Source organism: Typopeltis vanoorti, chromosome 9 (assembly GCF_054136105.1).
Source record: "Typopeltis vanoorti isolate ZY-2024b chromosome 9, IOZ_Tvanoo_1.0, whole genome shotgun sequence".
NCBI lineage: Eukaryota > Metazoa > Arthropoda > Arachnida > Uropygi > Thelyphonidae > Typopeltis > Typopeltis vanoorti.
Window position 1 is genome coordinate 135,597,276 of NC_143557.1, and position 27,706 is coordinate 135,624,981.

A 27,706-nucleotide genomic window follows, 5' to 3' on the forward strand; every position below is an offset into this window, starting at 1 on the left:
TTTGTTCTTGGGGATGAGGAAGCAGTGAGCAGTGGAGAGGATTCAGAGGCAAGTGACCAAGATGGTGAGTTTCCTGTGGAATGTTCCCTGTGAAGATAGACTGAAGGTGTGTGGATTGTAGAAGTTGGGTGATAGGAGAGAAAGAGAGGATATGATAGAAACATTTAAGTTGCTTAATGGATTTTATGAGATAAATGCAGAGGAAATATTTCAGCACTTGGCTAGAGGGACCAGAACAAGGGGTCATCCCTGGAAGTTGAATAAAGGTGTGGTTAGTAGAGGTGTGAGGACTAGATTTTTTGCTTGGAGAGTTGTGAATGAGTGGAATGGGTTGCTAGAGTGCTTGTCTGTTAATGGGTTTAAGGAGAGGTATGATAGATTGTGTGTATAGATTGGGTCTCCCGCGATAAGTCTTCAGATTCCATGGAGATTCCCGTATTATAATCATCATCATCATCATCTTCATCATCATACGTATCAAGGATTTAGGCCTAGCATGGCCTGTTCCGGCCGTAGAAGTCATCATTGAATCGTTTAAGAGGACGTCCTGGTTTTCTTTTTCCTAATGGCTTGTACTTTAAGGCTTGTTTTGATAATCTTTCTGTTTTCATTCTTTGAACGTATTCCATCCATTTATGTTTATATTTTTTAATTTTTTCTATTACTGGTTCTTGGTTTAATTCTTTCATAATATCTTCGTTTCTTTTGTGATCAAATAGGGTATACTTTGCAGTTTTTCTCATAAACCTCATTTCTGCTGTTGTTAATCTTTGTTTGTCTTTTTGTTTTATTGTCCAGATTTTGCTTCTATACATTAAGACCAGTAAGGCTAATGTATTGTATACTTTTAACCTGGTTTGTTTTTGAACTAGGTTTGGTTTAAATATAGAGTTAATTACACCTGTTATTTTTAAATATTTTGCAATTTTTACGTTTATATCTTTTTCATTTTCATATGTGATCATACATCCTAGGTAGTTAAATGAATTCACCTGTTCTAAGATCTTGTTATCTATTACTATTTTAGTTCTTGCTGGATCTTGTCCTTTAAAGGCCATAGTTTTTGATTTTTCTGTTGATATTATCATACCATAATCTTTGGATATCTCATTTAGATTTAAAATAGCTTTCTGCAAGTTATCTTCAGAATTTGTAATTATTATTTGGTTGTCTGCAAAGAGGAGAGTGTTTAAGTTAACTGTAGGAGAAAGTTTAATTCCTTGGTGTAAATGTTTACTCCATTTTATTATTATTTCATTTAAGTAGATATTAAAAAGAGCTGATGAGAGGGGACATCCCTGTCGGACCCCTTGGTTTATCTCTCTTGTATATGATAGCTCATGATTTAATCTTATTTGTAATTGATTATTTTCATATATACTTGTGATAGCTTTTAGGATATTATTTGGTATTTGTCTTTCTTTTAATATGTTAAATAATATGTTTCTTTTAACTTTGTCAAATGCTTTTTCAAAGTCAATCAATGCAATATGTGTTTCCAAATTATATTCTCTTCTTTTCTCTACTATTAATTTTAGGCAAAAGGCTGGGTCTATACATGATCGTCCTTTTCTAAATCCATTCTGTACCTCTAGAATAAAGTTTTTGGAATATTTCATTAGTTTGTTATTTAAGATTCTGCTATATATTTTGTAACAGGAATTTAGTATACTGATACCTCTATAGTTTTTAGGGTCATCTCTGTTACCTTTCTTAAAGATAGGAATCACAATTGCTTTTTTCCATTCCATTGGGGGGATACCAGTTGAGTAAATTTTATTTAAAAATAGTAAGAATCTTTTTTTGAATCTTGTTCCTGCGTATTTATATAGTTCTGAACCTAGCTTATCTTCTCCAGGTGATTTTCCGTTTCTTGTTTCTTTCAGGCTGATTTCTAATTCTTCTTCAGTTATTTCCTTTTCATTTTCGTTAATTGTTTGCCAGTTGTCTTTTTTAAAATATTTGTCTGTCCACAGTTCTGTGTAGTAATTTAGAAATTCTTCTAATTTTAATTCAGTGTTTAATTTTATGTTTTCTTTGGTATCTGCATTTAGGTGTTTCAAAATCTTATATACATTGGGTCTTATTTTATATAAATCATGTTCTAAATTAGAAACAAATTTATTCCATGATTCTCTATGTCTTTTTCTGACTTCTCTTTTAGCTATGGCTCTTATTCTTTTATATTCTATTTCATCTTCTAATCTTTTACTGCTTAACCATTTGTGATAGGCTTCTTTTTTCTTTTTAATTATTTCTTTGATTGTATCATCCCAGATCTTCAGTTTTTTTCTTTTATTGAATTTTTTGGTCTTTCCTAAGCTTTCATTTGCTGCTGCATTTAGTATCGTTTTTATATTAAGCCATTCTATTTCTATTTCTTCATTTTGTTTTATTTTATCTAGATATTGGTTAATTCTTTGTTCATATAGCCATTGTACATTTGTGTCATTCAATAGTCTAGTTTTATAAACAAATGTTTCAATTTTTCTTTCTGTTCTTGTTACTTGTAGCCATTTAGGTGGTAATCTTACTTTTATTTTAACAAAGAAGTGGTCACTGCTTATTTCATATCCTCTGTGACCTCTGTGAACCAAGTATATTTATGTATGTCTTTATAGAAGGAATTCATTATTTTTAGGTTATTATAAATTACAAAGTCAATCAATTTTTTACCATTTCTGTTTAGAGTGTGTTCTCCATGTATTGTTATCTATATTATTATATAGATCCTATGTTATTATTAATTTTCGTGTTTCCAATTCTTGCATTTAAGTCTCCTGCTAAAATTATGTAGTCATTTTTATTTATTTTTTTATATATGTTTTGTAGCTGATTATAAAAAATCAATATTATCCTGTTCTCTTCCTTCTTCTGGGGCATATAAACCAATTATTGTTAAATAGCCTGTATCTATTTTTATTCTAGCTTCTATTATTCTTTCATTCCATAATTTATAATGTTTTAACTGTTTTGAAAGGGAGTTATGTATCCAAATCATGACTGCTGCTTGTGCTCTTTGGTCTCTGTCGACTCCACTGTATATCACATTAAAATTTTCAGTTCTCATAGTTCCTTTTAATGTCTTTTTTGTTTCAGTGATTACTGCTATTTTAAAATTTCTTTCATTTAATAGTTGGTCTAATTCTATTTCTTTATATGCTATTCCTCTTACATTCCAGTTTGCTATGTGTATCATATTTTGTCGTTTCCATTTTTGTTTTACCTTTTCCATTCCAGGGTCGTTTCCCATAGATTCAATCCGATTATCTTTTTCTGTCAGCTTACAAGTAGGATTATGTTCTCCATGTCAGGGGACTAGCCTGACGATGGAATAGTTCAGAATAGTATAATAATAATAATAATAATAATAACTATCTCATTAGACAATGATAGCAGCACATACGCATACCATATGATATAATATGACATAATCATTGTACACCTGAATAGTGCTTTTTAAGCAATCTGTGGATTGAACATAATGGATGTCATTTTTTGTATTTCATTACAATATAATAGATAAAATAATCTGTTATTTTTCCTAAAAGCAAATTAGTCTATCTGTTGATGACACTATCAGAAGAAATATCGATAAACATGGTAGACACATACTGTCACCAATTTGGGAGAGTGACTATGCTGTCTTGTTCTCGTTATGTCCTGTTCCAGAACAAGAACAAGAAAAATATGAGGAATTCTCCATCGAGAAAGGGTGTTTATCTCGAACTATAAGATTGGTAGTTATGAAAGATTTAACAGGCATCCTGTAGCAGTGCCGTTGCTTGAGAAGCTACAAAGAAAGAAATACAAACAAGTAAACATTGTGGAGGGATTATAAAGAGAAGGGTGATCAGTATACTCTTGAGTAGTACAAAGTGCAAGCAAGAAGGGTGACTAAGAAAGTTCAAATGAGAGATTATGAGAGAAAATGTGCTAAGCAGGCCAGAGTAAATCCAGAAGAGTTTTGTTATGTAGCAAGCAAGAAGAAAAATGATATGGAGGATGCTGATGATAGGAAGATAGCAAAGGCAAAAGAAATAGTTGAGTTGACGAGTGATCCCTTTGCCAAGGTGTATAATCTAACTCGAGACTTTGCAGTTACTGACATGACAGTGACAGAGGCTATTGTGAAATTGAGGTAGTCATATTGGAGGTGCTCGGCATATTGAAAAATATCAGTGTGAATGCAGCAGTGGGACTGGGCAGCAAGTCAACCTGTGCTATGAGAATGTGCAAGAGAATTGGCAGTGCCTCTGAACAAAGTTGTTTAATCGAAGTCTCAGCTCTGGCAAGATTAGAGTGGAAAGAGAGAAAGATAGTTCCATTAAATAAAGATGGCGAATACAAAATGTAGCAAATTACAGACCAATTAGTATCTTAGTAGTGATGGTTGGAGTATTGCACAAGTTGATAAAATTATTATTTATTATTATTATTACAAGACACCTCCAAGGAGTCCAAAGACTCATCTAGGGAGGACACCCAGTTTACAACTCTCCATCTTCACCACTTAATCCATCAACCACTGCAAACCACATCATCTACATCAACGTGTCTACCGCCCACTGCCACCACTTTCACAGACAATCACAAACATCCATGCCCACGATGGGATTCGAACCCACAGTCTTTTGGCTGGAGAGCAGATATGCTAACCACTTGGCCAACCACACTGACTATTTATGATTGATGAAAAGATAAAATTCAGGAATGGGTGAATAGAAATGTGGTATTCTATGGAAGGCAGCAGCATTTTGGTAAAGGATATCCTACTTAGTAATTTATTCACATTTTATAATAAAATAACAGGAAAATCAGATTAAGGAAATAGCTACACCATTATACTGTTAGACTTTACAAAGATATTTGACAGAATACTGCATGGAAAACTATTGCATAAGTTGGAGCAAATGAAAATGAAACTAGTGGCATGGATGGTGGTAGTGGTGATGGGTGGGTAACAGACAGAGTAGTATATGGTGGTTTGGAAGCTAGGAGAATGAGGATCACCAATGGAGTACCTCAAAGCTCTGTACTAGGACCACTACTCTTTAATTTGTATACTAATGATATAGGGAGTGATTTAAGAGAGAATATTCATCTGTTTGTTGATGATGAAAACTCAGAAGAGCAATTGTTGATAAAGGTGATGTAGATATTGGCGACTCCATTATTAAAGGTGTGCTAGAGGATAAAATGCACAAGGTATGTTTTCCAGGCGGTAAAATGAGTAGAGTGATTGAGGCATTGAATATGAGGCGGGAACGAGCAAAATAGTTAATTGTATTAATTGGTACGAATGATCTGAGAGAGAACAAAGAGCATGTCAAAATGAATGTCAGGAGACTGCTTGGAAAGATAAAGGAGAATAGTGTGACAGGAAGGGTGGTCAGTGTGTTGCCTAGGTATGATTGTGGTGAAATGAGGCAGAGAGCAAGGATTATGAATGATATTCTGGCTGAAATGTGAGGAGATGGGAGTACAGTTTGTTAATGTGTTGAATGAGTTTGAGGGACGAAGTGAGCTGTATGGGAGCGATGGACTGCATTTGAGTGGTTATGGTGTGAGTCGCTTGGAGAGACTGCTGCTGGAAGGTAGAGAAGTGAATAGAGAGAATGAATCAGATCGAGAGGAGAGTGATGTGGAAGAGCAGGAGAGTAAGACAGGAGAGATTGAAGGAGTGGAAATGAATATGGAAGTGAGTGGTATGAGTATAGAAAATGAGAGAATGGGTGTGCAAGAGGAGCAGGGAAACGGGGAGGCTCAGGGTGGACAGGGATACACAGCGTGAGAAAGGTGGGTGCTCCAAGAGGAGGTGAGAGAATGTGTAGGCAGGAAAGTAATGGGATGATCAGGGATCAAAAGGAAACAGATGGAATTGCAAAGGGTTCTAAAATGAAGAAGCAGAAATGGAAATGGCCCCAGTCCAGCATGGAGAGATCACATCGAGTGAGTGGTATCAGTGGAACTAGCTGTAGATCCAGAAATGAGTTGTTGTGTTTGTATACCAATGCTAGAAGTATAAGAAACAAGGCGGATGAAATGGTTGCACTAATTGCGTCTGTGCACCCAGAGATTGTCGGAATAAGTGAGACATGGTTAGATGAGGATGACATCCTGACAGGAATAGAGATGGAAAGGTATGATGTGTTTCGTGAGGATAGAAGGGGTAAAAAGGGAGGGGGAGTGCTATTGATGATAGAGAAAGAGTTATGTCCATACAAGGTAGAGATGCAAGAGGGAAATGGGGCCAGTGGTTTTGAGGCAGTATGGTGTGAGATAGAGGTGAATAGAATCAAATACTTGGTGGGATGTTGTTATAGACCCGGTAATGTGGATGGTGGTGATAGTGAAATGTATAGTCAAATAAGCCAAGCAAATAAGAAAAGAGAGATCATAATGGTGATTTTGATTATGGCAATATAGACTGGAATGAAGAGATAGCAACTGGAAGTAAAGAAAATGAGTTTCTTGAGTTTTTGAGGGATAACTACCTCAGACAGTATGTAACAGAGGGCACAAGAGGATTAAGGGTCTTGGATTTGGTCATCTCATCGGAGGATGTAATTATCAATGAGGTATCAAATCATCCACCAATTGGTGAAAGTGACCATGAGGTGATTACTTGGGGTTGCCAGCAGTGCAAGGACCCCTGTGAAAAAAGGGTATATGTGGAACTACAAGGGGGTGATTATGAAGAGCTCAGGAGACAGCTTGCAGGTGTAGCATGGAATGAGGAGTTAGCTGGAAAAGAGATCAATGCAGCTTGGGGGATTTTCAAAAAATATTTAGTGGATGCAATGTCTAAATGTATACCATGGGTGAGAAGGTTAAATAAGTTAGGTGTGAGATGGATGAATAAAGAGATTAAGCATGCAATACAGAGAAAAAGGGCATTGTGGAGGCAGCATAAGAGAAGTGGAAGTAACCAATTTCATGAGTTCTACAAAGACCAGGCAAGGAGAGTGACTTGGTTGGTGAGAGTAGCTAAAGAGAGGTATGAACAGCAGTTAGCTAATGAAGCTAAAAAGAATCCTAGGGAGTTCTTTCGATATGTAGCCAGCAAAAGAAAGAATGATTATGGAAGGATGACATTGATTGGAGGAAATGGTATAAAGACAGCTGTTGCAGAATGTGTGGTGGAGATACTTAATGAGCAGTTCATAAAGATCTTTCAATCTTGTGAATGTGACTTCATGGAGAGATTAAGAGCAGTTGATGAATGGGAGGAGAGACTGACTGTAAGTGAGCAAGAGGTGTTTGGGGAGTTGAGTAAACTAGATGTAAATATGGCTGTGGGACTTGATAATATATCACCGCGTATTCTGAAGGAATGTGCCAGAGAGTTGACACCTGCCTTGACATACTTTTTTAATACGAGTCTTGCACTTGGTCAAGTCCCTAAAAAGTGGAAGGAGGGCAAGATTGTGCCACTTCATAAAGGAGGGTGATCGAACTCAAGCATCAAACAATAGGCCTATCTGTGTGTCAGGTGTTGTGGTTAAGTTGTTGGAGAAGCTTGTGAGAACTAGGATCCAGAGTTGGGTTGACAACAATGGTATAACCTTTGATGGACAGCATGGATTTGCTAAAGGGAGGTCGTGTTTTAGTAATCTACTTACTTATTACAATAAAGTGACTGCTTCTTTGGACAGAGGAGAAGGATACACAGTAATATACTTGGATTTTGCAAAAGCTTTTGATAGAGTACCTCATGATAAGTTGACAGTCAAACTAGAGCAGATGGGGTTGGATATTAGATTAGTGCATTGGATTGGAAACTGGCTATCTGATAGGTATCAATAAGTTGTGTATGGGGGTGCAATATCCAGGAAAAGGAAAGTCACTAGTGGAGTGCCTCAGGGATCTGTTTTAGGGCCATTACTATTTAACTTGTATATTAATGATATTGGCGAAGATTTGGATGGAGGTATTCAGTTGTTTGCAGATGATGCAAAGTTGGGACGAACCATAAAGAGTAGTAAAGATGTTGTGGCCTTGCAACAAGACTTGAATAAATTGAGTGATTGGGCAAGCAAATGGGGATGTGAGTTCAATGTTGCAAAATGTAAGGTTTTAAAATTTGGAAAACAAAGATGGGATGCAGAATTTATGCTTGGTGAGAATATATTGTTGGAAGTAGAGGAAATAAGAGATCTGGGAGTGATAGTGGATAAGGATCTAAAATTTAGGGGACACATCTCCAAAATTGTGAAGACAACACAAAGACTTCTGGGAATGATGAGGAAGACATTGACGTGTAGAAGTAGGGAGATTCTTGTTCCATTGTATAAGGCTTTGATTAGGCCACACATGGACTATTGTGCCCAGATTTGGTCATCTGGTTTTCAGAATGATGAAGAGATGTTGGAAAGGGTGCAAAGGCGACTGACTAAGGTAGTTTCTGACCTCTGGAATGTCGAGTATGAGGAAAGATTGAAAAGATGTAATTTGCAGAGTCTAGTGGAGAGAAGGAAGAGGGGAGATATGATAGAGACCTACAAGTTGGTAAGGGGTTGTTATAGGATCAATGGTGGAGAAGTTCTACAGAGAATAGTGGGAGATCAGGGGAGAACCAGAGGTCATACCTGGAAACTGTATAAAGAGGGTGTGAGTAGGGGAGTGAGAGGCAGGTTTTTTTCGTGCAGAGTTGTGAATGATTGGAATGCCTTGCCTGAGAGTGTGGTGTCTGCAAGGAGTTTGAATGTGTTTAAGACCTGGCATGATGAGATGTGTGTGAGATAAAAGGACCTCCTAGATGAGTCTTTGACACTCCATGAGGTCTTGTTTTAATAATAATAATAATAATAATATTCTGCAGGATATTTTAAATAAATTGGCAGAGTGGGAAAAAGGAAACTGGTTGCCAATTTAACATGGCAAAATGTAAGGTAATGCACTTTGGAACGATTACATAGTTTGTATCATGTTGATGTTACTGGATTGCATAAAATTGATGAGGCTGGGATTTGGGGATGATGATGATGGTGGACAGAGATTTGAAGTTCAGGACAGTATTGCAAAAGTTGGCCAAATAATAAACCTGTATATTAATGATATTGGTGAAGATCTGGATGGAGTTGCAGATAATGCAAAGTTGGGATGAACAATGAAGAGTAGAGAAGATGTTGTGGCCTCACAAGAAGACTTGAATAAATCGAGTAATTGGGCACAAGAATAGGGATGCGAGTTCAATGTTGCAAAATGTAAAGTTTTAAAATTTGGGAAACAAAAATGAGATGCAGAATTTATGCTTGGTGAGGATATATTGTCAGAGGTGGAGGAAATAAGAGATCTAGGGATGATATTGGATAAGGATCTGAAATTTACGGGACACATTGCCAAAATTGTGAAGACAACACAAAGGCTTCTGGGAATGATGCAGAGGATACTGACGTGTAGAAGTAGGGAGATTCTTGTTCCATTGTATAAGGCTTTGATTAGGCCCCCACATGGTCTATTGTGCCCAGATTTGATTACCTGGTTTCCAGAAAGATGAAGAGATGTTGGAAAGGGTCCAGAGGTGACTGACTAAGGTAGTTTCTAACCTCTGGAATGTCGAATATGAGAAAAGATTGAGAAGATGCAATTTACAGAGTCTGGCAGACTGGAGGAGGAGGGGAGATATGATAGAGACCTACAAGTTAGTAAGGGGTTGTTATAGGATCAATGTTGGAGAGTTTCTACAGAAAACAGTGGGAGATCAGGGGAGAACCAGAGGTCATCCCTGGAAACTGTATAAAGAGGGTATGAGTAGGGGAGTGAGAAGCAAGTTTTTTTCATGCAGAGTTGTGAATGATTGGAATGCCTTGCCTGAGAGTCTAGTGTCTGCAGAAAATTTGAGTATGTTTAAAGAATGGTATGATGAGCTGTGCTTATGATGAAAGGACCTCCCAGATGAGTCTTTGACTCCATGGGGTCTTGGGTAATAATAATAATAATTATAATTATTCCTCTTTATAAGGCTGTGATTCAGCCACATATTGATTGCTGTGCACGAATTTGTTTGGCTGGGTTTCTTGAAGATTAGGAGGTGATGGAGAGGATTCAGAGATAATTGACTAAGATGACAACAGGTCTGTGGAATGCTCCCTATAAAGATAGATTGACAGTATATGAGTTACAGAGTTTTTAGTTTACAAGAAGAGGATATAATAGAAACTTATAAGTTACTAAAAAGATTCTATAAGACTGACACAAAAAAAATTTTTCAATACAAGATGAGTAGAAAGAGAGAGAGAGAGAGAGAAAGAACAAGTGGTTATTCCTGGAAGTTTTGAGCAAGAGTGTGGTTAGTAAAGGTGTTCAGACTAGATTTTTTGCTTGAAGATGGTGAATGAGTGGAATGGATTACAGAGGTAGTTCTCAGTGTCCTGATGGTGAATGAGTTTAAGGAGAGGCATCACAGGTGTTGTGTGAATAATTGTTAGCATGAGTCTCCAGCAATGTATTTTGATTTCACAGATATACCCGTATTATAATAATATTTTTTTATAATACAATTATTATTATTTTATTCTTATTATTATATTATAGTTTATTATTATTATTATTATAGTTTATGATTATTATCTTTCTCTCTCTCTTCACACACACACACACACACGCGCGTGCGCACGCACACACACACACACACACACACACACAGTATTTACAAATATACAATTCAGATTAAACACAAAATGCTAGGCAACTATTTTTATATAAACATACATAAATGATAATAACAATGCTGTATTTTGCAATTTTTATGAACATATTTACAATAGGCAAAATCTTTTTTTTTACAGTAATTGAAACAAATCTAGAACTAATATTAATAATATTGCTTCTAGATGAGGTATAATGCAATTGCATGCATCCTCAAAGTTTGTTCTAAGCTTATCTGAGGATAACCGTTTATTTCATATTAATTTTTCTGCTTTATTGGTGTGCATATACGAAAAGAAACTGTGAGCAAGAGGGTGAGGAGTGGTTTCTTTGCAAGGAGGGTGGTTGAACCATGGAATGTATTGCCTGATGGAGTGGTGAGAGTGAGAACAGGGGCATGCCAGTAGTGTCCGGCACCTATGTGCAAAACTTTAGTTGGCGCCCCTATACCCAGTAGCACGCCAGTAGTGTCCGACGCCTGTGTGTGCAAAACTTTAGTTGGTGCCCCTATCCCCCCCCCTCCAATAAAAAAAATCACTTTAAAAAAATGTTTTTTTTAAAAGTATTTCTTCCTCTATGGCACCTTTACTATCCTGGTGCCTGTCCATTGAGCGAGAACGGTCAATGAGTTTAAATAGTGGTATGATAGACTTTGTGTTTCTTGGGGGGGGGGGGAACCTCCCCTCGATGAGCCTTCATAGACTTTGTGTTGCTTATGAAGGACCTCCCACGATGAGTCTTTTGACTCCATGGAGGCCTGAATAATAATAATAATAATAATAATAATAATATTTCTCTTTCATAATGTAATCTCAGGGCTCATTTTAGAGTACTGTAGTGTTCTTTGATTTAATGGTAGTTTGTTTAGCATATTAGGAATGTAAAAATTCTGAGTTGGCATACATGTGTGTGCAGTTCAGATACCACAAAAAACTCACACGATACCTGGGAATTTGATGGTGCATCACTAAAATCAAAGGCAGTTAGTATAGTGCCTTACATTAGGTCTGCAGGGTGCACAGTGTGCACAGGTCTCATTGTAGAGTACTGTAGCTTGCAAAGTCTCTGTTTTCAAATGGCAGTTTGTTGTAGCATATCTGGAATATAAAATTTCTAGGTGGCTTTTCTGTAATAATTGCTGTATTTATATAATTATAGTTAGTTCTCTGATGCCTTATTATATAGTATGTGGTTCTAGTCATTCTATAATTAGCATCAAAGTAATACTTTAGCATAATGGCATAGGTTAGCTAGCATAGGTTAACTGTTAATATTTTATGTGCTGTTACTGCAGAGCAGTAAAAGTTGGCATCTCATGCCATTTTGTGCAGATGCTAATTTGTCTTATAGTAGTTTCTTTCTATGTTTCTTATCTATATTGTAAGGTTGTTTCTTATTCTTTTGCATTCTGCTTCTACTTTGTTTCCATGAAGTGTCCTTTCTTTGTAGATCTAATTTATGTTTTGTGTTATCCAAGGATTTTGGCTTGTTTGTGCATGTATTTTGATTTTCTTTATAGCTTATGTCTATATTGTCTCCTGTGTAACTTTAATGTTTGGGTTTAAAGTTATTTACAGAATCCAGTAATGCATTTGTTTCTAGTCAGTTTTCCTTATTTTTTGTTTAACCACTTTCTTGTTATTTTTATTTTTTGTACTTCTTTTCAGCTTCAGAATGTTCTACGGCCCTAATGTTACTATGCAGCTCTAGGGCTGTGAAATAATGATCTGCAGCTTTGCATTTTATGATTGCTGCTGTGTATATTTGGTGATGCCTGTATGCTCATATGGTCCATACAGGATGCTGTGTTATTATTTCCAACTATTTCTTCCCAGGTATATATATATATATATATATATATATATATATATATATATATATATATATATGAAGTTATTGCTGATATTAGGTTGTACATAGGTATTAGTTCTAAATATTTTGCAGTGTTGTTGTGATTTGTATCTGCAATATTTATATTTATATCACTAATTATTATTAAGTGTTTGGTTGAATCCAGTTGTGGGCATGGGTGCCAACTATCTAATTCTTGTAGAAATTCTAATATGTTTAAGCTAGTTTAGTCTATGAATAGCATTTAACAGCAGATGCTGTTGCTAAACTCTATGTGTAATTTCAATGCAAATGTTTTTTTTTTTCATGTTTAAATTTCCAATTAATTTCTTTCATTATTAATTTTTGTTTTATGAATGCTAGTATTATATCACCTTACCATGTTTGTTGGTGTATATGTAGTTGGAAGTTTGAATTTGAACTTGTTACTTCATCAATAGTAGCGATACTTTAGAACCAACACATGGCTTGGACAGGACTGGCTATAGACCTAAAAATGAACTGCTGTGTTTGTTTGCAAATTCCAGAAGTATCAGAAATAAAGGGGATGAAATGAGTTTAGTGATTGAGTTTATTCATCCCAAAATCATTGGAATAAGTGAAACATAGTTGAATGAAGATGGTAAAAACTATTAAAATAAATAATGATGGCATGAAAGAGTTAATGAAAGATGAGCGAGTGGTGTTGTATGGTGACTCTATTATTAATGGTGTGCTGCAGGATAGAATGCACAAGGTATGTTTTCTAGGTGTTAAAATGAGTGGAGTGATTAAGGCATTGGATATGAGGCAGGAGCAAGCAAAAGAGTTAATAGTATTAATAGGTACGAATGATTTGAGAGAGGACAAAGAGTGTGTCAGAATGGATATCAGGAGGCTGCTTAGAAGGATAAAATAGAATAGTGTAACAGGAAGGGTAGTTAGCGTGCTGCCTAGGTATGACTGTGGTGAATTGAGGCGGAGAGCAAGGATTATGAATGATATGCTGGTTGAAATGTGTGAGAAGATGGGAGTACAGTTTGTTAATGTGTGGAATGAGTTTGAGGGGCGAAGTGAGCTGTATGGGAGCGATGGACTGCATTTGAGTGGTTATGGTGTAAGTCGCTTGGAGAGACTGCTGATGGAAGGTAGAGAAGTGAGTAGAGAGAATGAATCAGATCGAGTGGGAAGCGATGTGGAAGAGCAGGAGAGTAAGATTGAAGAGGTGGTTATGAATGGGGAAGTGAGTGGTATGAGTATAGAAAATGAGAGAATGGGTGTGCAAGAGGAGCAGGGAAATGGGGAGACTCAGGGTGGACAGGGGTACCCAGCATGAGAAAGGTGGATGCTCCAAGAGGAGGTGAGAGCATGTGTAGAGAAGAGAGGAATGGAATGACCTGGGATCAAGAGGAAACAGTTGGAGTTGAAAAGGGTTTTAAAATGAAGAAGCAGAAAGGGAAATGGCCCCAGTCAAGCATGGAGAGATCACATCGAGTGAGTGGTATCAGTGAAACTAACTGTAGATCCAGAAATGAGCTGTTGTGTTTGTATACAAATGCTAAAAGTATAAGAAACAAGGCATATGAAATGGTTGCACTAATTGCATCTGTTCACCCAAAGATTGTCGGAATAATTGAGACATGGTTGGAAGAGGATGACATCCTGACAGGAATAGAGATGGAAGGGTATGATGTATTTCGTGAGGACAGAAGGGGTAAAGAGGGAGGGGGGAGTGCTATTGATGATAGAGAAAGAGTTATGTCCATATAAAGTAGAGATGCAAGAGGGAAATAGTGCCAGTGGTTTCAGGCAGTATGGTGTGAGATAGAGGTGAATGGAATCAAATACTTGGTGGGATGTTGTTATAGACCAGGTAATGCGGATGGTGATGATAGTGAAATGTATAGTCAAATTAGCCAAGCAAATAAGAAATGGGTGATCACTATGGCTGATTTTAATTATGGCAATATAGACTGGAATGATGAGATAGCAACTGGAAGTAAAGAAAATGAGTTTCTTGAGTTTTTGAGGGATAACTACCTCAGACAGCATGTAACAGAGGGCACACGAGGATTGAGGGTCTTGGATTTGGTCATCTCATCAGAGGATGTAATTGTAAATGAGGTGTTAAATCATCCAGTAATTGGTGAGAGTGACCATGAGGTGGTTGCTAGCAGTGCAAAGACCTCTGTGAGAAAAGGGTATATGTGGAACTACAAGGGGGGGGGTGATTATGAAGAGCTCAGGAGACAGCTTGTGGGTGTAGCGTGGAATGAGGAGTTAGATGGAAAAGAGATCAATGCAGCTTGGGGGATTTTCAAAAACTGTTTAGTAGATGCAATGTCTAAATGTCTTCCAAGGGCGAGAAGGTTAAATGCGGTGGGTGTGAGATGGATGAATAAAGAGATTAAACATGTGATACAGAGAAAAAGGGCATTGTGGAGGCAGCTTAAGAGAAGTAGAAATAACCAATTTCATGAGATCTACAAAGACCAAGGAGGGTGACTTGGTTGGTGAGGGTAGCTAAAGAGAGGTATGAACAGCAGTTGGCTAATGAAGCCAAAAAGAATCCTAAGGAGTTCTTTCAATATGTAGCCAGCAAAAGAAAGAATAATTATGAAAGGAATGACATTGATTTGAGAAAATGGTATAAAGACAGGTGATGCAGAATGTGTGGTGGAAATATTTAATGAGCAGTTCATAAAGGTCTTTTAATCTTGTGAATGCGACTTCATGGAGGGATTGCGAGCAGTTGGTGATGGGGAGGAGAGACTGACTATAGGTGAGAAATGGGTGTATGGGGGGGTGTATGGGGAGTTGAGCAAACTAGATGTTAATAAGACTGTGGGACTCGATAATATATCACCACGTATTCTGAAAGAATGTGCGGGGAGTTGACACTTTCTTGACATAATTTTTTAATATGAGTCTTGCACTTGAACAAGTTCCTAAGGAGTGGAAGGAGGGCAAGATTGTGCCACTTCATAAAGGAGGTGATCGAACTCAAGCATCAAACTATAGGCTTATCTGTGTGTCAGGTGTTGTGGTTAAGTTGTTGGAGAAGCTTGTGAGAACTAGGATGCAGAGTTGGGGTTGATAACAATGGTATTATCTTTGGTGAGCAGTTCATAAAGGTCTTTTAATCTTGTGAATGCGACTTCATGGAGGGATTGCGAGCAGTTGGTGATGGGGAGGAGAGACTGACTATAGGTGAGAAATGGGTGTATGGGGAGTTGAGCAAACTAGATGTTAATAATGTTAATGGCCTTTTGGCTTAGAGCAAGGTACGTGAACGTAATTGAAAGCTCTGATACTAAGAGCAAATTGTAGTATCTGTTCATAAACGCTTGGTATCAATACGTGGCCCGTAGGGTCACTAGATATTTAAGCGGCAGTGTCAGTTACAGTAAACCCTGGACCGGGGCAAGACCAAACACTTGGTGGTGGGACTAGTTAGGCTCCCCTCGTTTTTTTGAATCATGCCCTCCATTTTGCCGCGTGTGCGGACCCTTGCTTTTGAGGTCGACGCCACGATACCGGCAAGGGCGGTAGCTACCGCCATCGCGAACCATGTTGGCGCGGAAAACATCTTCGGTTTCACACCTTACAGTGGAGGAAGATACCAATTAGTGGTAAAGAATATGGAAACCAGGGAAAAACTACTCCTAGGCTTTGACTGCGGAAAAACCAAAATATCTCCCTTCATAGTTGGGAGCATCTTGAAAACTCTGAAAATACAGAGATTCCTGCTAGAGTACACAGAGAAGGACGACATCATCCGCAGCATCTTCTCCAAGTGGGGCACAGTAAGAGAGATCCAAATACACAATGATGCCGACAATCCCGGATGGAAGTCGGGAGAGGTGACCATCTCTCTCGAAACAAAGTCCGAAGTTCCGAATTTCGTTTTCATCGAATCTGCCCGGGTTATGATCAACTATCCCGGAGTGAAGAAACAGTGCTTCAGATGTGGAGCTTTCGATCATCTGGGAGCAAACTGCCCCAGATCGAAATGCAGGAATTGTTTATCAACAGGCCACACCTTTGAACAGTGCAATCAGCATGCTTAAAATGCGGCACTAAAGAGCACAAGATCAACGCCTGCCCTTCGACAACCTACGCAGAAATGATGGGAGGCACCATCACACCAGTCACGCAGCTACCACCAGAAACCCAAGGAAGAAATAGTAATAACAGAGAACAAGAAGTTATTCAGATCCTAGATGAGTCGGACAATATGTCACCTCAAACAGAACCAGCTGAAGAAAATGAAACAGAGGAGATGGAAACGGCCACTACTATGACAACAGAGGTTGAGCCTACCCCCCCACACCCAGAAATCACAGGAGACAAATGGTCTTGCAGCCAACAGGCAGATAAGACAAACATGACAACCAGACAAATATTTGACACACTAGAGAAGTCAATGTCTAAGACAACAGCAGATACTCGTGACGTAATAGAAGAAACCCCATCAAAAGAGGCATCCTCATCAGAAGAGGAATACGACTCAGAAGAAGAAGCAAACAACGTGCAGGAAACAGAACCTTGCGAAGATTGGATCATGAACGGCTCTATAATCTTGAAACATTCCAAGCAACCCCAGTATGTAAAGGACAAACTGTTCAAAAGAATGGGTACAGATGGGGAACCAGCATTCCTATTCTTCAGGAACAGCACGGGATTCAAATGGGGGGAACTCTATTTTGCTGACATCACTAAGGCTAAACCAGCTCCAGTACAATGCCACCTAAGACTAAACGAGACGCAGGCTACCGCGTTCTGTGAACTGATAAATTCACTATCACACGTGGAGATGAAGACTCAACACCCACAAACTCTAATGGATTATGCCAGGAAGGTTTTCAAAGAAGAAATGAAAAAAAAAAAAAAAAAAAAAGGTCCATATATCTAGTTCACATAGGAAAGGGAAGATCTGAGAACCCAAGCTGCGAAGGCTTACATCAAGGTGGTGCAGCTCCTTATGGGCTGCATCACTCGGGCCAGGCTCTTCCCCTCTCCCTTCCTGTTCCTATATCTATCCAGTCATGTGTATGTATGTATGTGTGTGTAAATGTATGTATGTGTATGTAAGAGTCCTCTATTCATTTGTTTTCCACTCACCTTCCCCGGATAGCCACCTGAAGAGGTGACTGGCCGGGGAGGGCTGGGAAAAAGAACGGATGGAGTGAGGAAATGTCGGAGATCTACTTGGTTTCTCACTCTTGAGTGAGGCCAAGTAGATCGACTGAGGCCTCTGTACCTAACTACCACTATCAACTCTACCTATCTACTCCTCTCTTACTATCAAGCTGGCTCTCAGCACAACTTTTTACTCTTAAAAGGCCAATGATGAGATGATATGAACTCACATTCTATCTTTGATGGACAGCATGGATTTCTAAAGGAGGTCATGTTTAATAATCTACTTACTTATTACAATGAAGTGACTGCTTCCTTGGACAGAGGAGAAGGATACACAGTAATATACTTGGATTATTATAATTACGGCTATTATAATAATAGTGTTTAAGAGGAGTAACATGGGATTTTCCCACAGACTATACTTAATATACTTGGATGTTGCAAAGGCTTTTGATAGAGTGCCTGATGATAAGTTGACAGTCAAACTAGAGCAGATGGGGTAGGATATTAGACTAGTGCATTGGATTGGAGACTGGCTATCTGATAGGTATCAACAAGTTGTGTACGGGGAAGCAATATCCTGGAAAAGGAAAGTCACTAGTGGAGTGCCTCAGGGGTCTGTTTTAGGTCCATTGCTGTTTAACTTGTATATTAATGATATAGGTGACGATTTGGATGGAGATATTCAGTGGTTTGCAGATGATGCAAAGTTGGGATGATCTATGAAGTGTGGTGAAGATGTTGTGGCCTTACAGGAATACTTGAATAGATTGAGCGATTGGGCACGATAATGGGGATGTAAGTTCAATGTTGCAGAATGTAAGGTTTTAAAATTTGGAAAACAAAGATGGGATGCAGAATTAATGCTTGGTGAGAATATATTGTTGGAGTTAGAGGAAATAAGAGATCTGGGGGTGATAGTGGATAAGGATCTAAAATTTAGGGGACACATCGCCAATTGTGAAGACAACACAAAGACTTCTGGGAATAATGCGGAGGACACTGACGTGTCGAAGTAGGGAGATTCTTGTTCCATTGTATAAGGCTTTGATTAGGCCACACATGGACTATTGTGCCCAGATTTGGTCACTGGGTTTTCAGAAGGATGAAGAGATTTTAGAAAGGCTCCAAAGGAGACTGATTAAGGTGGTTTCTGTCCTCTGGAATGTCGAGTATGAGAAAAGTTTGAGGCGATGTAATTTGCAGAGTCTGGTGGACAGGATGAAAAGGGGAGATATGATAGAGACCTACAAGTTGGCAAGTGGTTGTTATAGGGTCAATGTTGGAGAAGTTTTATAGAGAATAGTGGGAGATCAGGGGAGAACCAGAGGTCATCCCTGGAAACTCTATAAAGAGGGTGTGAGTAGGGGAGTGAGAGGCAGTTTTTTTTCGTGCAGAGTTGTGAATGATTGGAATGCCTTGCCTGAGAATGTGGTGTCTGCAAAGAGTTTGAATGCCTTTAAAACACTGTATGATGAGCTGTGTGGGTGATAAAAGAACCTCCCAGATGAGTCTTTGACTCCATGAGGTCTTGGGGTGGTAATAATAATAATAATAATAATATAGTAACAGGAATAGAAATGGAAGGATACAGTATTTTCATGAGGCAGGAGCAGATGGTGTTGAGCATCATTTTGTACACTTTTTGGGTAGCTGATTTATGGACTGAATGTTATTTAGTTGCAGAGGTTTGCTAATAGTGTGACGTAACTTTAGAAACATATACCTTAAGTTTTCTGTTGGTGTAATTTCAGAGAGGTTCTTCCTATTGCAATTTTAGAGTTAAGTTCTTGGCAGTTCAGGGGTCTCTTTTATTAGATTGTGATGTCTCTCAGTTATTAGATTCACACTAATATTTTTTATCATTTGTTCATCCTCTAGATTGTTATATTTAAAAAAGTCCTCATATTCGTTTAAACTTTTTTTTGTGATTTGTTTGTTCTGCTTATCAAAAAGGTTTTGGGCAAATTTAATTAGGCAATCCTTTATATCAGGGTCAGCAAAGTGGTTGATATTGGCCCCTGGGGGTCAATTGGTTATCCAAGTGGTCAATAAATGTCTAGTGGTCAATAAACACCTAAAACAATTTTGAGTAACACCTAGTAAACATGCAATGCCAACTGGCTGATAACTGAGCCAACAAGGGAGAAACGCACGCTCTCCCTGACGAAGACATCTAGAACAGATACAATCATAGCAAGTGCGCATTTATCACCCACAGCTATCAGAGTGGTGTTCAGTGATCTGATAACTTTGAATTTACTATGTAATTTTTTTAAAGTTATAGTTCCCACAATGGCTTTTCCTTAAGAAGTGCCCAACAGTATTTGCAAGAGTATTTAAAATTTGGATTTATGCCATAATTTACCAATGAAACAATGAAAAGGGTGAAGGAATTATTATTTTTAAATTGAGAAATTTATTATGAGGTGGTCTGAAAAGTTCTCGGCCTAACAATGAAAAAACGAATTTATAATTTCAAAATTATTTTTATTTTTCAACGTAATCTCCATTAAGACTAAACCACTTATTCCAGCGATGCTCCAGCACCATTATTCTGTTCTTGTAGTGGTTCTCAGTAAGATCTGCGAAATACCTCCCTACAGCTGCAATCACTTCCTGATTCAAAGAAAAACGCTGACCATCGAGGAAGAGTTTAGTTTTGGAAAAAGATAGAAGTCTGAGGGAGCTAAATCTGGGAAATAGGGTGGATTCAAAGAAAGTGACCAAAATAGTGACAGGTCTGTGGAATACTCCCTATGAGGATAGGTTGAAGGTTTGCAGGTTACAAAGTTTAGTTGCTAGGTGGAAACGAGGGGACATGATAGAAACTTTTAAGATATTAAAGGGATTTTATAAAATTAATGCAGTGAAATTTTTCAATACATGTCAGACAGTCAGAGAACTAGGTCCATTCATGGAAGTTGTGTTAGAGTGTGGTTAGTATTAGTGTGTGGAGCAGATTTTTTGCATGGAGGGTGGTGAGTGAGGGAATGGATTGCCAGAATTGGTTGTGAGTTCCTTTATAATGAATGTATTCAAGGAGAGGCATGTTAAGATTTGCATGCATGATAGTTGATTTGGGTCTCATGAGATGAGTTTCCAGACTCCATGGAGATTCCATAAAATAATAATAATAATTTTTTTTCATGCATTTTTAAGTATTAAATTTAATAATGTTGAAAGTTTATTTTTCACTTGGTTAGACTATAATTTTAGTCTAAGGGTGAGCAAACAAAGTTTGCGCCTGAAAGTATCTTCAGGACAGGGGGTAAGGTAGTACAACACCGGGCAACTCGTTACAAAGGTGGAGCAAGCTAACTGTTGTACTACCTTACCCCAGTCCTGAAGATACTTTCAGGTGCAAACTTTGTTTGCTCACACTTGGATAAAGGATTAAACTGAATCTATTATAGTCTAACCAAGTGAAAATGAACTTTCAACATCTTTCTCTAAATCCAGAGTAATTTAAAAAAAAGGTGGCACACCGTTTGGCAACTCCTATAGGTAGAGATGACCTTGCTAATGCTTCTGCCTGGTATCTCCACTTGGGCCTGGCTCCCACTGAAGAGACCTCAATAAAGGTTGAAACTAGTCTGGGTAGTGGCCCTTCCCTTAATGCATAACATTATGCATATCTGCAAGGAGATGTGTTTTGCATTATGGGAGATACTGAGATAGGAGTGATGTTATCTTGCTCCACCTTTGCAACGAGTTGCCCAGTGTTGTACTACCATACCCCAGTCCTGAAGATACTTTCAGGCGCAAACTTTGTTTGCTCACACTCGGATAAAGGATTAAATTAAATTTAATAAATTTAAAGTAGTAGGCTCACTCACCAGTATTCCTTGTTCTTTTAAGCGCTTCATCTCATTTTGCCTCAGGTAAAATGGGCTGCATTATTAAATTATCCTCTGATGTTGATTGCAGTATTTCTTTGTTCTCCCTGCAGTAGACACATTTTCATTTGTCACATTATTGAACTTATGTTGTCACGTGGATACAGAAAGGCCAGAACATGTAAAGTGTAGATTTCGAAGTCATTTTCTACATGTTATATAATTTCTTTTGTTGAGTAGATTTAATTATTTTTTGCACTTCATAACTCACTTTCACCCTAGTTCCTTAAGCTACTGCTACTGTCTGTTAAGAGTGGTGATGTCATTTGTTCTTCCATTGTTGATGACCATGTCCACACCTGAATTTTTGAAATGCATGTATATATGCTAGAGCAGCTATACCTTACAACCTCATTGCAAGGGACCTCGCCTCAGTATAGACTACATGAAATTTGCTTAGTACAGTGGGGGGGGGGGAGCTATTAAAAGTAACAGCTTAGGGACCACAATAACCTTAAATCCAGCCCTATCCACATTAATCCAGTAATAACCCCCTTACTAGGGAACTTCTGCAGTTTTTCCTACTAATGTCTATCATTAATGAAATCATGTATGTTTAGTATTTCACTAAATACTAGACATACACAATTGTCATTTTTTCTTAAATATGCATTATAAAATATATGGCATTATACATATTTTAGGTGCTGTGAGCCTGGAATATCCACTTTCTCACCAACCTGTTTATGGTAACTGGACCATACAAATCATTGCTCAGGTAATATTAGATTTGTCTTATTATTTTTCATCTTTATGCAGTAATAATAAATGTTATAATGTTTATTATTATTGTACTGTACAATGATGTAGTACAACACTCTCAAAACTTGTGTTTTTTTCATTTCACAAAACAGGAAAACCTTGACATCATCACCACTTGGCTGTAATTCTAAGCAAATGAAATGAATCTGTACTAAACTATTAAATGAAAAAATATTCTTTAGATTTTATGTTACCATTTTTAATAACATTTTGACTTTTTTTTAACAGTTACAACTGAAAAGTGAAAATTATTCTTATTAAAGTGACTGTGTCAATGGCTATACTATTTGATGCTTGAATATTTACTATAATTAGATGATTTTAATATTATTGTTTTAATATTTTAATATTTTAATATTAAACAGCAGGGTCATTACTGTTTAACTTGTACATTAATGATGTAGGTGAAGATTTGGATGGAGATATTCAGTTGTTTGCAGATGATGCAAAGTTGGGATGAACCATGAAGTGTAGTGAAGATGTTGTGGCCTTGCAGGAAGACTTGAATAGATTGAGTGATCGGACACGGAAATGGGGATGTGAGTTCAATGTTGCAAAATGTAAGGTTTTAAAATTTGGAAAACAAAGATGGGATGCAGAATTTATGCTTGGTGAGAATATATTGTTGGAGGTAGAGGATATAAGAGATCTGGGGGTGATAGTGGATAAGGATCTAAAATTTAGAGGACACATCGCCAAAATTGTGAAGACAACACAAAGGCTTCTGGGAATGATGCAGAGGACACTGACATGTAGAAGTAGGGAGATTCATGTTCCATTGTATAAGGCTTTGATTAGGCCACACATGGACTATTGTGCCCAGATTTGGTCACCGGGTTTTCAGAAGGATGAAGAGATATCAGAAAGGGTCCAAAGGCGACTAACTAAGGTAGTTTCTGACCTCTGGAATGTTGAATATGAGGAAAGATTGAGAAGGTGTAATTTGCAGAGTCTGGTGGACAGGAGGAAGAGGGGAGATATGATAGAGACCTACAAGTTGGTAAGGGGTTGTTATAGGATCAATGCTGGAGAAGTTTTACAGAGAATAGTGGGAGATCAGGGGAGAACCAGAGGTCATCCCTGGAAAATGTATAAAGAGGGTGTGAGCAGGGGAGTGAGAGGCAGTTTTTTTTCGTGTAGAGTTGTGAATGATTGGAATGCCTTGCCTGAGAATGTGGTATCTGCAAGGAGTTTGAATGTGTTTAAATCACGGTATGATGAGCCGTGTGTGTGATAAAAGGACCTCCCAGATGAGTCTTTCACTCCATGAGGTCTTGGGGTGGTAATAATAATAATAATAATAATAATAATAATAATAATAATAATAATAATAATAATCCTCCTAAACAGGCAAACTAGTCAAAAAAATGAAATTCACAGACAGAGCAGACAATACAGATAGGATTAACTGCCCTATCATAAACATTAAGCAAGTTGCTAACAAGCTGTTATTTGTCTCCATGACAAGCCATGAAGTTTAACATGAAAAGAGAAGATGAAAAAGGAGAATGGGATAGTATTGTATATGGGCAAGTGATATTCCAGAAGAGGAAAGTCACTAATAGTGTGTCTCCAAGGATCCGTTTTAGGGCCATTATTGTTTAATTTGTATGTAAATGATATTGGAAAGGACTTATGTGGTGATATAGAGTTGTTTTGCAGATGATGCAAAGTTTGGGAGAATTATAAGAAGCAGAGCAGATGTTGTAGCTTTGCAAGAGGGTAAGTGTGTTGGGGATGTCTGTTTAATGTAGCACAGTGTGAGGTTTTAAAATTTGGGAAGCAAAGATGGAATGCAGAGTATTGGATTTATGTGGATATCTTAGAGGAGGTGGAGGATATTAAAGATCTAGGGATGATGGTGGATAGGGACTTGAAATTTCATGGATATTTTGCTAAAATTGTGAGGGCAACATGACAAATTATGGGAATGATGTAGAGAATACTGACATTTATAAGTAAGGATGTTATGATTCCATTGTACAAGGATTTGATCGAACAGCATATGGATTACAGTGTACATATTTGGATGCCTGGTTTTCAAAAGTATGATGAGTTTTTGGAGCAGGTTTAGAGATAATTTAATAAGTTGGTAAGGAGTAATGATCAGATTACTGTGGATGAGATTTTTAATATAGAATGTCTGGAGACAAGGGGAGAACAAAGAGGCCCCCTGGAAGCTGTATAAGGAGGAGGATGTGACTGGGGGGGGGAATGCTTTCACTGTCTCTGCACTCAAATCAAGGTATGTGGAGCTGTGTAGGTGAGAGTGGGATCTCCCACAATGAGTCTCTTGACTTCTTGGAGATCTCATGGTAATAATAATAATAATAATAATAATAATAATCATATTTTTGAGAAATTAGTATAAATCTGGGCCGTAAAAATAAGAGATAGTATCTCTGCCAAAAATTAAGGCACAGCATAAAAATTTGGCAGCCACTTCAGGTTGATCAGAATGCAGTTTCAAAAGCCAAATAGGGAGGATAGAGAAGATAGAACAGGGGGAGGAGAACTGTTGATGATAGCTGATGTGTTGCAGCCAAAGAAAGTAGTATATCAAGATGATAGACATGTGAATGAGAGTTCATCTGAGGCAGTCTGGTACAAAATAGTGACCAATGCAACCAAAAATACAGTTGGATGCTGCTATAGGCCAGGGAATACAGGGGGAGATATTGAATTCATGCATCAGCAAATTAGTGCAATGAGTGCAGGCTTAGTGATTATTATGGGGGATTTTAATTACGGTGATATCAATTGGAAGGAGGAAATATCACATAGCAAAAAGGAAATGGAGTTCATACATCTTCTACGAGATAATTACTTGAAACAGCACATAACTGAAGGGACATGTGGTGTGAGAGTGTTGGACCTGGTTATTGGTTCAGAGGTTATATGAATAAGTAAGGTGTCCTCGTTACCTCCAATTGGTGAAAGTGATCATGTGGTATTGACTTGGGAGGTTGCAAAATCTGTGGATTTTTCTGTTAAGAAGGGGTTTATACAGAACTACTGATTAGGCAATTATAACAAGCTTCGGAGTGAGCTTGCAGCCATCCCATGGCAGAACATATTGCAGGGGAAAGATGTTAGCAGTGCATGGGATAAAATCAGCGGGTATCTGAGGAAAGCAATATCAGATTGTGTCCCCATGGTCAGGAGGTCAAACAAGGCAGGCGTTAGATGGATGAGCAGTAGTATCAAGCTTGATCTGCAAAAAAAGAAAATGTTATGGAGAATTTACAAGGAGAAAGGCGATCAGTATACCCATGAGCAGTACAAGGCTCAAGCTAGGAAGGTTACCAGTATAGTAAGAAAAGCTAAATCAGATTATGAGAAGACCTTAGCCAAAGAGATCAAGGGTAATCCCAAAGAGTTCTTCCACTATGTAGCAGGTAAGAGGAAGAATGACTTCGGAAGGATAACTTTAGTGCTTGCTGATGGTATTGAGGTGACAAAATCAGATGTAATAGTTGAGTTACTGAGTGATCACTTTTCAAAAGTCTATCACCCAAGTGAGGATATCTCTATACCTGTAGCAATAACTAATGTGAGAATCGAAGCTAAAGAATCAGAGGTATTTAATATATTGCAAAATTTAAATGCAAACACTGCTGTAGGCTTAGATGGAATATCAGCTCGGGTGTCGCGTGAATGTGCAAATGAATTGTCAACCCCTCTTACTTGGATATTTAATTTAAGTTTGAACTCTGGTATGGTCCCTAGGGAGTGGAAGTTAGACAAAGTGCATAAGGGTGGCTCTAAAACTGCGGTAGTTAATTACAGACCAATCACCATCTCAGGAGTAGTGGTAAAAGTATTGGAAAAGTTGGTTAAAGACAAAATTCAAGAATGGGTGGATCAGAATATGATACTCTATAGAGGCCAACATGGTTTTGTTAAAGGTAGATCCTGCCTTAGCAATCTATTAACTTTTCATAATAGAATGACATCTGAGTTGGACAAAGGAATTGGTTACACAGTGCTGGATTTTACTAAGGCTTTTGACAGATACCCCATAAAACACTGTTACGCAAATTGGAGCAGATGGGAATGGATACTAAATTAGTGATATGGATAGGAGAATGGTTCAGGGAGAGATACCATAAGGTGGTGTATGGAGGAGCCGAGTCCAGAATGAGGCAGGTGACTAGTGGTGTGCCTCAGGGCTCTGTGCTTGAGCCATTGTTGTTTAATTTGTATATAAATGATATAGGAAATGGCTTAAAGGGAGATATTCAGTTGTTTGCTGATGATGCAAAGTTGGGTAGTAGCGCAATAAAAAATCAAGCTGATGTAAAGTTTGCAGGATGATTTAAATAAGCTGGTAAAATGGGCAAAAGATAATGGATGTCAGTTCAATGTGGAAAAGTGTAAAGTCATGCATTTTGGGATTAAAAGATTACCAGCTGTGTACTACATTGATGGAATGGTACTCCAAGAGATTGATGAGGCTAGGGACTTAAGGGTGTTGGTAGATAGGGAGATGAAGTTCAGAGGACACATTGCTAAGGTGTCCAAGATTGCACATAGGATTACTTGGTTGTTGAGGAACGCACTGACATCCGGAGATAAAGAGGTTATTATTCCCCTTTATAAAGCGTTGAGCGTTGATACTTCCACATTTGGATTACTGTGCTCAGGTCTGGTCACCTGAATTCCTTGGAGATGAGGAGGCTGTGGAGAGGGTTCAGAGAAGAGTAACCAAGTTGGTGAGTGATGTAAAAAATGCTCCCTACATTGAAAGATTGAGAGCTTGTGGATTGCAGAGATTAGTTGATAGGCGAAGAAGAGGGGATATGATAGAAACATTTAAATTACTGAAAGGTTTTTATAGGATTGATGCATGGGAAATGTTTCAGCTGTGTGATTGTGATGGAAGAACAAGAGGTCATTCCTGGAAATTAAAGAAGAGTGTGGTTAACAAAGGTGTCTGAACAAGGTTTTTTGCCTGGAGGGTGGTGAATGAGTGGAATTCATTGCCTGACTTAGTTGTGAGCTCTTCATCTGTAAATGAATTCAAGAAGAGATATGACAAATATTGTTTTGCTAGTTTGGATCTCCCGCGATGAGTCTACTGACTCCATGGAGATACTCATAATAATAATAATAATAATAATAATAATAATCAAAATCGATTGCTGCTATCTTGATAAGAAAATTTTAGTTTTACAACATTAAATGATGGTAGTGTGGTTTTATTATTATTATTACATGACAGCTTCAAGGAGTTCCAGGACTCACTGGTAGAGGGCATTTCATGCTGCACAATCCACTATCTACATTACTTAATCCTCTGTCTACAGACTATCTCACCCTTTACCACCCACTTATAGTATTTTTGTCTGTTAATTGCTTGTGTTAATTAATCGCTCACCAATTTTTCCATGTGCAGTGTGAAGACCTCAAATTTC

The 27,706-nt window shown here is 37.9% G+C and overlaps 1 protein-coding gene across 5 annotated transcripts in view; it reads left to right on the top strand.

Moving 5' to 3' along the window:
• Window positions 1–27,706, top strand: part of LOC150103595 (CD109 antigen-like) — a 716,838-nt gene that overhangs the window by 243,265 nt on the left and 445,867 nt on the right. For all 5 annotated transcript variants that reach the window (XM_090397638.1, XM_090397642.1, XM_090397639.1 and 2 more), the window contains one exon: window positions 22,172–22,245. In XM_090397638.1, coding sequence (XP_090253764.1) covers window positions 22,172–22,245 — 74 coding nt within the window. The remainder of the gene's footprint in view (window positions 1–22,171; window positions 22,246–27,706) is intronic.